Source organism: Neovison vison, chromosome 3 (genome assembly GCF_020171115.1).
Source record: "Neovison vison isolate M4711 chromosome 3, ASM_NN_V1, whole genome shotgun sequence".
Lineage (NCBI taxonomy): Eukaryota > Metazoa > Chordata > Mammalia > Carnivora > Mustelidae > Neogale > Neogale vison.
Genome location: NC_058093.1, coordinates 98,880,566 through 98,893,691, shown reverse-complemented (window position 1 = coordinate 98,893,691; position 13,126 = coordinate 98,880,566). Strand labels below are relative to the sequence as shown.

General features: G+C 34.0%; 1 protein-coding gene across 1 annotated transcript in view; it reads left to right on the top strand.

Annotated features, from left to right (window-relative positions):
- The window catches only part of SLC35F5 (solute carrier family 35 member F5), a 37,555-nt gene extending 24,848 nt beyond the window's left edge, over nt 1-12,707 (top strand). The window contains exons 13-16 of the mRNA XM_044242598.1: nt 4,450-4,540; nt 8,907-9,061; nt 9,572-9,665; nt 11,885-12,707. Coding sequence (XP_044098533.1) covers nt 4,450-4,540; nt 8,907-9,061; nt 9,572-9,647 — 322 coding nt within the window. The 3' untranslated portion in view covers nt 9,648-9,665; nt 11,885-12,707. The remainder of the gene's footprint in view (nt 1-4,449; nt 4,541-8,906; nt 9,062-9,571; nt 9,666-11,884) is intronic.
- Nucleotides 12,708-13,126: the final 419 nt, after the last annotated feature.

Sequence of the window (13,126 nt, the reverse complement as noted above, 5' to 3'; positions counted from 1 at the left end):
TACTATTTATTACCCTACCCTGATTTATTAGCTACCAGCTCATGGACTTTTGGATAGTTTAAGCATTTGTTTTCTTTTGTCTTCTGATGGCTTCTTCTGTGCACCTTCTCCCCCTACACACTTCACACTTTAATAAAGTAACTCCACTAGAGCAGGAACTTTGTTTTTTAACTTCTGTGCACTGACTGTATAGAGTAATACCTTATACGTAGAAGGAGCTCAATAAATATTTGTTGAATACATATTTGAATGAATGAATGCATATAAATGATCTAAATTTATAGAAGTATTTTAAAAGTAGAATGTTATATAGATGAAAGATGTCATTATCTAATGGAGGTTTATATGAATAACATGAGTTCTGAGTGAGAATCTAGGGAACTTAGAGACTTTGGAATGGTTGTTCATAGACTTTTTTTGTTTTATTCTTAGCACTTTTCATATAAGTGAGCTAGATATGTAACCCTGATTAATTTGAGATGTTAACATGTTTTGAAATGTTGTATCAAATATATTGATGTGTGATAATGACCCTAAAATAGTTTGAAGACAATATCATGTATGGAATTTAAGAAATCTTTCAAATACAGAGCTTTAAAGTTAGTCATGTTACTATCTAATAGGAACCGAAAAAAACCCACAAATTGTACTTAAGCTCCTAAATGGATTTTACGATAGGCCAATTAAGACCACTGACTAGTTTTCCCTTGCAAAAGACTGAGACAAAATAGCCTTTTCCATGAAGACTTCCTTAATTCTCTACCTGTACTTTTCCCTCTCCTCAATCAGGGAAATTTCAGTTTTCTTGATATTCTTACTTCCTTTCATGTAGCACTTAAAGATAGACTTTATTTTATAGTTAATTTATGTCCTTAAGTTTCTTTACTGATCTAAAACACTTTGATATCAGAATCCATTTATTCATTCAGTCTTCCATCTTTCATTATGTGTATTTTATGTGCTATGTTTTTTTAAGCCAAGAGATTTACATATTTTATTTTCTTTATTAATATATATTGTATACTCTCTCATCCTATTGCTTCTTTTCTATCAATTTTGGTATTTCTTTTGTTCTCTGGTTTCTCTTGCCTCTCTCTACTCTTGATTCTGAACAGATAGGACTACTTACTGGTAGTTTTTTGATTGAACTCTGTTGAATCATGAGGGATTGTTGATATTCCACCATTTTTTACTACAGTTTAATTATGTACTCACTGTATTTTAATACAGGTTCATGTTTTCTAGGAATTTTAGTTTAAATTAGATAATTTCAAGGCAAAGTAATATATTTGAAAGCAATTATTAAATTTTTCTTTGGACGTTAGACTAGAGAAGGGTTAAGTATGATGCCTATTACATTATTACATTAAGACTCATAATAAACAGATTATGTCACTACAAATATTAAAATGCTCATTCTTTATTGAGAGCTCCATTTTAATTAAACATACAGTAGAGAGTTTTATTATGTTTAGCAGAATTTAATATAGGCTTTAGGGGATGATCAAGTAGGAGTTGTGACATGTCGTCTCTCTATGTGAGCTTTTTTTTTTGCTCCTTTAGAAAACTTTACATTTAAATAAATAACATGTTTTAGAATTTTTTTAATTTAACTTTTTTAGAATGAAAAGAATAATACATACAAAAGTTTACAAAAGGATATGCAATGAAAAGGAAATGTTTTCTCTCTTTCACTTTAAATCTCCATTCCTTTTTCCTAGAGGCAACCACTATTAACTTCTAAACCTTCTACAAAATTTTTTACCCATGTAGAAGTGTGTATCAGTCTCCTGATCCACCCCCAATCTGTCTTACTTTTAACACGCAAATGAGGACTTGCTATGGATATTGTTTTGTACTTGCTTTTTTTCCCTGATTGTTTTGTAAATCTTTACATATCAGCAGTTAGGTTCAATTCATTTTTTTAAAGCCTACGTAGTGTTCTAGTATATTATGTTCCAATCCATTATGTTACATACCAGGTAGAATATAATGTGTTTTACTTGTTCCTTATTGGTAGACATTTTAAGTTCCCAGTGCTTTGCTTTGTAAATAAAGTAGCATTGAATATCCTCCTGTTTATCTTTGCATGTATACTTAAGTAAGCTGCAGGTTAAATGCCTGTAATTGGAAAAGACTGAGTCAGTCATACGGATTTTAGATTTTTTTTTCAATTTATTTATTTTCAGAAAAACATTATTCATTGTATTTCACCACACCCAGTGCTCCATGCAAGCCGTGCCCTCTATAATACCCACCACCTGGTACCCCAACCTCCCACCCACCCGCCACTTCAAACCCCTCAGATTGTTTTTCAGAGTCCATAGTCTCTCATGGTTCACCTCCCCTTCCAATTTACCCAAATTCCCTACTCCTCTCTAACGCTCCTTGTCCTCCATGCTATTGGTTATGCTCCACAAATAAGTGAAACCATATGATAATTGACTCTCTCTGCTTGACTTACTAGATTTTGATAGAGAATTACATTATCAGTCCCCATGGAGGGAACACTATTTATTTTCCCAAATGTGTATATGAGTATGTATTGTTGAATGATAAATTGGACATTCATAGTCTTATATTATGATATAAGCTATGTTTATCCTTACCTAGAATGGATTTTTCAGAATCTCAAGAAGGTTTATTTTTCATATATACTTTGACACTCGAGTGATTAAGAGTACTAATAGTAACGGTTCAGTAGCAGCAAACCAATCAGTAATGAAACAAACACATCCCTTAAATTCTGGGTGCTCTTGGCAACCGAACAAGTTTAAGAAGCATATCTCTATATATTTTACATCTTTTTATATCATAAGAAAATACACATTTAAATCAGAACTCATATTCTGCATGTAGGATGATTCCCTTCTTTTTGGCGGGGGGTGGGGATCAGGGTTATTATTGTATGTTTAACTATAAAAAGAACAGTAAACTTCATCTTACATAATCCAAGTGCTGAGTAGTAAACTACAGATTTCAAAGTGTGGTTGTGAGCTTTTTTTTTTTGTAAATTTAAAGAGACAGAATTGTCACTGATTTTTTTTATTAAAACAAACAGACAAACAAACAAACTGAGGTGCATTGTTAAACCCAAATCCTGTACCATTTGTATAGATGTTGAATGATAGTACCTAGTTCTTTGTCTCAGCATTTCCTAAAGTGAGTCCCTGAAATGACAATAGATGACAAGGATTTAACCTCAGCTAAATTGGGAAAAGCTGGTGTAAGTCAAACAGTTTTCTTGTTAATACTTTGTTTCAGATTCTTCATGATTGTACTTTGTGTTATAAATCTCTAAAAACATATGCCACATTAAAATTTTTTTTGACTTCTTAAACTGTCTTTTCACAGAGCAGCTCATGTGTGGTAGGAACTACTAGTGCTTGAGTTCTCTTTACTGCAGTGATAAGAACTGATGGTATAGCCTCTGTTGAAATGTTGAGTGACACTTTATCAAGAGATAGGCTCTTTTTTTGCAGGACAGTATTAATTCTGTCATATACTGAGCTAGAATTTAGTAGTTTAGAATTTCTGTGAGTCTCTTAATTATATACATTATGGTTTTATCTTGGCTTATAATTAATTAATCTATTTATCTATCTATCTTTCTTTCTTTCCTTAAGTAACCTCTGCCTGCAATGTGGGGCTCAAACTCATGACCCTGAGAGCAGGAATGTGTTGCTTTACCTACTGAGCCAGCCAGGCACCCCTATTTTCTTTTTATACACCCACATTATTAGTCTGTATAAATGGCTTACCTATTCGGTATAATGCTTCCTTTCATTTTCTCCCATCAACGAAATAAAACTATTTCCAGAGTGGTAATTCAAAATTTGATACCAACATTGAAAGTTCAAGGTGAAAAGAAAATGAAGAACTTATATTTTGCTTAGAACAATTACCACAAAAAAGGAAAACAGGAAGGAAGTATCCTTTAAAAATTGTCAGCTCTTTTCATTGCTAACCCAAACCAAAAGAGCAAAACAGATCTGAAGACTATTTTAGTTTTCATGAGGGTGTGATATTTTTGCTTTGCTGACAGACTCGTAAGTTGGGTTATCTACTTTCTTAAAAGTCTGTGTTGTGAAGTAACGTCCTGAAGTTTAATTAAGCTATTTTCTTTGTTAGCTAGGTATTACAAAACTATAAGAGTTCTTTTGACAGTTGTATAAAAAATGTTAGTGAAATAGAAGCTGTACATCCAATGTTGAATAATATGTGTAAGCAAATTTTGAAAATAGTATGAAATACTTGAAAATTTTATTCTTATATATTTGGATTTTTTAATATTTGAAGGTAAACTTTAAAAAATCATCCTAGTTGCTTTATTGCTTCTAAATCTGCCCTAAGCTTTTATCTTTATTCCTGATATTTCATGCCTATATTTTCTTTGGTGGTTTTACTTTCTTCATATGGAAATGTTTATTTTCTTTTTTTCCTTTTTAGGGGCTGCTTTCTTACCTCATCATTGATAGGCACACTTGCACTAAGCCTTACAATACCTCTGTCCATAATAGCTGACATGTGTATGCAAAAGGTAAGGCAAACCGTTCATTAAATATTTTAGATGAATTTTTTTTGAGAGAACGTGCACAAGAGAGCATGAGTGGGGAGGAGAGGCAGAGGAGAGAGAATCTCAAGCAGACTCCCTGCTGAGAGTGGAGCCCCATTTGGGACTCGATCTCATGACACTGACATCGTGACCTGAGCTGAAATAAAAAATCTGACACTTAATCAACTGAGTCACCCAGGTGCCCCTATTTTAGATGGATTTTTAAAATGGAGTAGTGAAAGTTAGGACATATGATTAAATTATAAGCCATACAACCATGATTAATAGTTGGTGCCTGCTCTGCCTCTCTAAGGTGCTTTACTATATAGAGATATAAAAAGTACCAAAGAAATGGATAATCTCATACATTTTTAACTTTTTTTTTCTTAATTACTAAGTTAAGGACAGTATCTTAAATGTAGTTCTCCAGTTTTGGGAGCTGGTTATTCCACATTTCGTTGGTAAGTCAGTGGTATAGAATAGGGGATGGGATATATTTTATTATATAAGTAGTGGTGTTTTGATTCCTAAGATAAATTCCAAAGATTCCTTAATACTGTAGTAATATTATAGATATGAGCAACACAGAATTATGTTTCTCAGCAAATGTTCATTTCTGTCAGGACTCAGGAGGGCAGGTGCTCTGTCCCTCTTCTGTGATGTCCTGGTATGGATGCAGGGATTTTTATGGCAAACATTGGCAATGATAACATCACAGAAAAGATAATCTCTCCCCACAGCATGAAGCAAGGAATTTCTTTACTGCTTCTAGGAGTAACAAGGAGAAAAGAGGCATAGTATATATATAGTACTAAAAGATGTAGTGTAGTCATTTATCACCCATTTCAAAGTTTGCAAACTTTTTTTTTTGTTTTTTGTTTTGTTGTTGTTGTTTTTTAAAGATTTTATTTATTTGACAGAGAGAGATCACAAGTAGGCAGAGAGGCAGGCAGAGAGGGGGAAGCAGGCTCCCCAATGAGCAGAGAGCCCGATGTGGGGCTCGGTCCCAGGATGCTGAGATCATGACCTTAGCCGAAGGCAGAGGCTTTAACCCACTGAGCCACCCAAGCGCCCCTGATTTTTTGTTTTTGGTCTTTTTTTTTAAAAGATTTTATTTATTTATTTGACAGAGATCACAAATAGGCAGAGAGGCAGGCAGAGAGAGAGGGGGAAGCAGGCTCCTCACCCAGCAGGGAGTCCGATGCAGGGCTCAATCCCAGGACCCTGGGATCATGAACTGAGCCAAAGGCAGAGGCTTTAACCATCTGAGCCACCCAGGCGCCCACTGTTTTGTTTTTTTAAGAGAGAAAGAGTATGAGCAGGGAGAGGCAGAGAGAGAGAATCTTAAGTAGGTTCCATGCCCAACTGGAGCTTAACACAGGGCTTGATTTCAACACAGGGCTCAGTGACACACCCCTGAGATCATGATCTGAGCCAAAATCAAGAGTCGGATGCTTAACTGACTGACCCACCCACGCTCCCCTGAACTCCCAAGTATTAAGTAACAAAATGGGGTGTGTGTGTGTGTGTGTGTGTGTGTGCGCACGCGTGCTTTGTTTTAATAAAATTTGAAGAGGAAATACTTAAAAGCCCCAAAGCTTATAATATATAGAAGTTAGAATCAGATTTTTAAAGTGATTTTTCTTTAGATCTTTGTGCAGTTCATAGGATAAAGGCAAAATACTCCAAGTGATATATATTCTAAACAATTCTGTGCTGATAATTTACTTTGTTTCATGACTCAGTAAATTCTTATTTATTTGTCATGGTTAAAAACAGCTTCTCCTTAGTTGAGAATTATCTTATGTACCATGCATTTTCAAAGAATGTGAATATTATAAAATATACATAACACTAAAGTTACACATCATTAGATTCTTTACAGATTTGAATAATAGCCAGGTCCTTCCACATCTCAGGATCTTGAATATCAACCGAACTTGCTCTAGTGAAACTGGGGAAGTATTGTTATTAGAGGATTTTGGTAGACTACTGTGTAAATGAATTTTTCTGTACTATATTTTGAAAACATCAGCTTTTGCAGATTTGAAAAATAAAAATTGAAGGTTAATTTTAGGATTAAAAAAGAACTGTCACAGGGGACCTAATTTTATTAAATGATTATGTAATTTGTTTAATCAAATACTTTAAAATAGGACAAAACAGAAGAAAAGGGAAAATGAAAATAAATAAATAATTGATTGAATAATTAGAAAAACATAACCAGTCCTTTCTTGATTGTCTTCACATCTAGAATTAGCCTGTTAAATGAGTAGGGGGTGGGCCTTTTGGTGTGTGGGAATTGAGGGTAAGAAGATACCTTCTAGAAAAAGTGGCAGGGTGTGCCCCAGAGCTGTAGAAACAGGAGGGGCATCTGGATGGCTCAGTCAGTTTACATTTTAGCTGCCTTAGGTTCAGGTCATGATCCAGGTCCTGAGATCCAGCCTGGTCTCAGGGACCCTGCATCGCTACCTCTCCCTCTGCTCCTCCTCTGCTCATGCTCTCTGTCTCTCTCTTATGTAAACCAGGAGGAAAAAAAAAAAAAAAACAGGAAAATCTACTTTCATGGGGTTTTTGATTCTAATAGCCAACTGTATTTATATATAGTTTCTGAAATTAGCAGTTATCAATATCTTTTATCATGCCTAAAATAAATCGTTACCTATTTAATATAATTGGTATTTTGTGTAATAGGAAGCATCTCTGATTGTATTCAGATTTGTATTCACATATATTCAGGTTTTTAGATATTTTTTGTAATGTAGACAATATTTTGTTATAATAAATGTCTTCATTTGAAAAATTATCTTCATAGCTTGTTGGAAATCAAATTAGAAGTTTTTTATTATGTGGTGACATAAATAACTTGCGTTGTTACAAGGGAACTTGGTCTTTAAAAGTCAACTAGGGTTTTACCTACCTTACAAAGTTGCTTTTACTCAGTTATAAAATAGGCTGAACATTCATGAAGCCACTTTTATCAATTCTGTCTACATTTTTAACTCATTAGTCTTCAGTGTTCATACTTTTTCTTGTCTTGGGTCATATAAGTGTATCATGGTTTTTCTTGATTATGTATATTCTTGCAAATATTCCTGGAGTATGTTATAACGGTAATTTGGTAACAGCGTGAAGGCTTTTTAGTTTCTCTTACTGAATGCTCTTTCCTGGGTCTTAGACTGAAAGCCCATGTGTGTATCAGTCAAGCAGGACATGCATGTTAAAAGTTGTCAGTGATTATTCTTGTGTTATGCATTGTGAGTCCCTCATAAAAAATATTCTCATAAATCCCCATTACTCTGACTAATGGTCCTATGAAATGGAGTAGTACCCACCAGAGGGAGTCTTGCCTGTGATCCTAAACCTCACTTTTTTTTTTTTTTTTTTTTTAACACTTAAAGAGGGCAAACACAGTTTTTCTGATCTATTTTAAAGACAGGAGTTACTATTTTCATCATTATTTGAAGGAGATCACACCAGTGGGTTGCAGTAAGTCTCAGTCAGTGCAGCCTTCTTTGACAATTGTTTTTGATCTTTGTTGTATCTAGATGGCGTTTCTTCACTTTATGGCATCTCATTATTTTTAATTTCCTTGAGAACCCTGATAAGATGATGTACTGGGGGCTCAGCTTTGATGATATCTGAGGGGCTTTTCATTAGCTCTGCTTGCTGCTTGTCTTTTCTGGCTCACATTTTAGTAAAAGTATTCCTATTTGTCATCTTTATTTTACTTAGCCATGATTTCCTTTTGAAATTTTTCATTTGTTACTACAGAAACAAACTATTTTAAGAGTCAGAATTAGAATTTTTTGCAAATTGTTAATAAAAGGTTTGCAAAAGTTGCACTTAAGTGTTTATCTGTTTTTGGTGCCATCTTTAAGAAACTGTCACATAGCACAACATATCCCAGCATACTGTAACACAGTTTTTAAAAATGTGAGTTTTTGAAGGTGACTTTAGACACTGAAGGGGAGGATCTACTTGAAAGTCAGCAGTAATCAGTTAAAAAAAAAAAGGAAAAGGGCATCATGATGTAGAAGACAAAGTTTAACGTTTTGTAATTCCGCTCCCGGATATATTACACCTAATAAATGAAAAGTGTGCCTTCTGGCTTTCCTTTAGACCCTTTCCCAAACAGGACATAATTTTGTTGGTAATTTAAGCAAGTGGAATCATACGTTGATTTCTGAATCCTCATATTTGATAATAACATACTTAATAACATACTGTCAGTGCTTAGTATTCTCGGTGTTTTAAATTATTCCTGGAAATTTTCGTAAATGGAAAACTTATGTTAAAGGAGAAAATTATCTTAATGATAATTGTGGGGGTTTTTTGTTTTTATTTTTAGGTGCAGTTTTCTTGGTTATTTTTTGCAGGCGCTATCCCTGTATTTTTCTCATTTTTTATTGTGACTCTCTTATGCCATTATAATAATTGGGATCCTGTGATGGTGGGAATCAGAAGAATTTTTGCCTTTATATGCAGAAAACATCGAATTCAGAGGTAGGTTTGGTTCTAATACAAGTTTTAAAAAATATATTCCTTGCTAAGTAAACTGGAAATCATATGCTGGCCTAGTATGAAGAATTATTGAAAGATTATTGTTTATTATATATATGTATTATGTCAGGTAAAATAAGTTGTTGAGATCCTTTGGGTGGTAAGATAGTTTCTTCACAACTACTTTTTAAAAATGTTTTGATTTACAGGTAAAACCAAAGTGCTTATTGTTTTGGTGTAATGAATTTAAACTTAAGTAGAAAAATGTTCACTGGTGTGAATAAGATTTATAATAAAACATGATAACACTGCCTCACATTTTTTCAGTTTTTTCTTTTTTAAAAGATTTTTATTTTTGCATCGTACTATAATCAGAACTTGGGGCAAGTTGTTGAGAAATCTTGCCCTAATTTTAGTTCTGACCTCACAGCATCAGACAATGGAATAGATCATTTTTAAGAGCTCTTTTCAGTTTTAAAGCTTTCCTTAACTATTATCATATTTTTTTTTAAGGGTTCCTGAAGACAGTGAACAGTGCGAGAGTCTCATTCCTATGCATGGTGTTTCTCAGGAGGATGGAGCTAGTTAGCTGTTGTCTGTAGTCCAGGTTTGTATAAGCTTCTTTATTCCCGTAATGCTCAAATACAGACTTGGTTTTCCGTAATTAGCTTTTTCAGGGCAGCATAGTCTAGAAGGTAAAAGACGAGCTCTAGAGTCACACTGCCTGGGTTCCAATTCTAGCTTCTCCATGTACTTAGCTATGTGATCTTATGCAAGGTTATTAACCTGTCTGTGCCTCAGTTTTCTTATTTGTGGAATGGGGTTACAGTAGTCCCTCTCTCATTCGATTATTGCAAGTATTAAATACTTGGTAAGTTGAAACTATGTGCAAATGAAGTGATCCAACGTTTAACTATTACTTCTATTCATACTAAGAATCATCATTTTATGTAACAGTACACTTTAGAAAGATATTTTTCCTGTAGTATAAAAGTAAAAAAAAAAAAAATGTATTATTTTGATGTATATCCAGTCTTTTCTCTATACATGTGTGTGTGTTTTCCCTAACTGCATAGCGTATATCCTGATTGACTAGGATTTTTCACTTACTGTTTCAAGAGCATTTCCCCATTCCTAAAAAATTTTAAGAAATACTATCTTTCCTTATATTTATGACATGACAAATGAGTACATGATATTTTATCTTTCACTGAATGAATGCCTGAAATATATCCAACATACATTTTTGGCATGTATAAAAGTGGTTATATATTCATTTAGAGTGAGAGATCACAGTGAATTATTGAAATTTGAGAGCTTCAGGTCCCTTTTATATTGAAATGTTTCCTGATTGCACTGAGCTTCCTTGGCTCACCTAGAACACTGAACAGCTACCGTGAACTCCCTGCACTCAAATTGGACTTGGAAGCTTAATTGTTATTGTCTTCATGGTAAATTTACCTCTAACCTAGGGCTAATTGTCTTGGCTCTGGGTTTCTTTGGTCAGCCAGTTTTTTATTCTAGCTTTTATTGTTATGATGGTTATACATGCACATAGTTCACAGAGTTAGAATTCTACAAGATTTCTTGTACAAAGCAGCTGCCACCCACCCTGCACTGCCTGTTCTGCTTTCGCTCTTGTCCTACTCTGAGGAATCACTTTAAACTCGTAGTCTCTTGTTTTGATCCCTGCTTCCTGCTTTCCCACCCATGCCACACACAGTCTCTCTAAGTACCCTGCTTATACTTTTATTTCTTGATTTCTCCATTTTAGGCATCATCGGTCTATTTTCCCACTTTGGTAGATGAGGATAGATTACTTTCAAGTTTCCCCCTCCTTTGCCTCCACCCAATTTACCTGCCTTCTCACCTCCTGATCTCAGTGTAGTTATTTTATAATTCTGGATAGATCTATAAGCAGTGTTTACAATGTTATGATTATATAAGTGTTATTCAGGTAACTGAATCATGTTGGATTGTGCTTGGCATTTCCCCAATCCAGAGACCCTCTATTCACTCCTTATAGAAAATACACCTCACATCTTCTCCTGGGTTGGAGAAGAGGCACTTGACAAGCTGTGAAAAGTTAGGCAGGGTATCTGAACGTGTAACTGCTTTTTCTAAAAACCATGCTAATTTTCTTGTTCTTTGGTGTTCCTTCACCCCTCTTTTTAGAGAGATCTGGTTGGCTGTTGTTTTCTTGCCTCTGCTCTTCTCTTTGTTCATGTGATTTATTCCTTAAAAAAAAAAAAAAAATCCCTTTATTGTTCGTCTCCTGAGCTTTTGGGGACAGAGTGGAACTAAATATGTTTACTTGCCACCTTCAAGCTAAAAAAAAAAAATCCATACAGTTATTCTTTAAAGCTTTTTAGTACTATAATTTATGCACACTCTCCCTAGTATGCTGTTCATTATTCTCACGTTCACACTCATGCCCACCCCCACCCAGGCAAGGATTCAGTATTTTTGGAAGTGAGAGTTGGATAAAGGGGAGATTGTGAAGATGGACTGCAGTAGTGTTTAAAGGACAGGTGTGGCAGGAGTCTTTGTCTCCATGGGGTAATGATGGGGTATGCCATGAACAAAACTGTTACTATGCTGTCTTACTAAGCAGTGTTGGCTGTCAGCCTTCAATAGTAGTATGGAACTTCCTTCTGTGAGTTCTTAGTACTCACCTCCAGTTCCAGTATCCAGTTATTAAGTACATAAACTGTGTTTGATATATATCTCAATATTAAGATAATTTGCTTTTTGCAATAACTGTAGAAAATTAAAGCTGTGACGGTTATAAACTAATGACAATTTTGTGTTTGTTTTTATTTTTAGCTTGATAATGGAACATTATGCAGCGAAGAGACAATCTCTGGCAAGTTTTTGTAGAAAATGTTTCAGTGCCTAGTCTGAAAAATAACAGTTTCAGTTGTTTGGAACTCTAAAATATATTTTCCTCATATCTGTTTTCTTCATTTCATAATGAAGTACTTTGCTATGTAGCTGTGTACATATCACTACAGTTATAGGAAGTTCCAATCCACAGTCCCTCTAAAGGACCAACCTGCCTTACACATCTCAAGGAATTCAGCTGATGAAATAATTTGAACTAATCAAGGAATAGAATTCTAATGTTCTGGACACTTTATTTTCACATATTATTTGTTAAATGCTGGCCTATATTATGAAAATGTTTTCAAGAAATCATTTAAGTATATATAGATCAGTATTTCTTAACAGATAAAGTGATGAAGTAAGCTGCCTATAATAGGTACGGATTATATTTTTGAGTTTAGTAGAATATTGCAAATTAACAACACAGAAAAAATGCTTAATTTTATGCAAGTGTGTCCATGTAAGTTTAGTGGGACTTTAAAGATCACACTACATAAACTGTATTATCCTTTCCTAGCATTAGGTGCCTTGTATTTTAAATCTGTGACCAACTATGACAAATTTTTAAAGGGGAAATATTATTGTAAAATGAAGAGTTATGTATTTCTAAAGGCTCTATTGCTGTAAATTTAATGGTTAAAGCTCTGCTTAATTTAGAGTTTTGAAGAAATATTCTGTCTTCAATTAAGACATTTTCATAATGGAATGATTTAAATTGAAGTGATAAAGAGTATTATTAAAATAAAATGTTTATATATATGTATTTGTGTATGACAGATCTATTAATTGGTTTCTGATTATTTTTCATATATAAATGTGCCCAATTACTCCAGACCTGGATGCCTCTACTTTTCCTAAATAAATAATTAATGACTAAAATACCAAAGAAGGCAAAAAAAGGTTCTACTTTAAAAATTTCATTTGAATTTTTCCTCTACCAAGCTTAAATATAAAGTACTCTTAATTACAACTCTTATTAACTTAGGTTTTATGGTGTACTTCTTGTGCAACTGCCCCTGTTCACTGTGGAACATCAGTGGATGAACATGTCTCAGGATTCATCTAGACCCATTTCCTTTTCAAGTCATGTGAGAATAGTTCATTTCTCTTCAAAGTTTCTTAAAAGTTCTGACTTTTAAAATTCCCTCTACAGTATTTAGCTTCAGTTCATCTTATTCACAG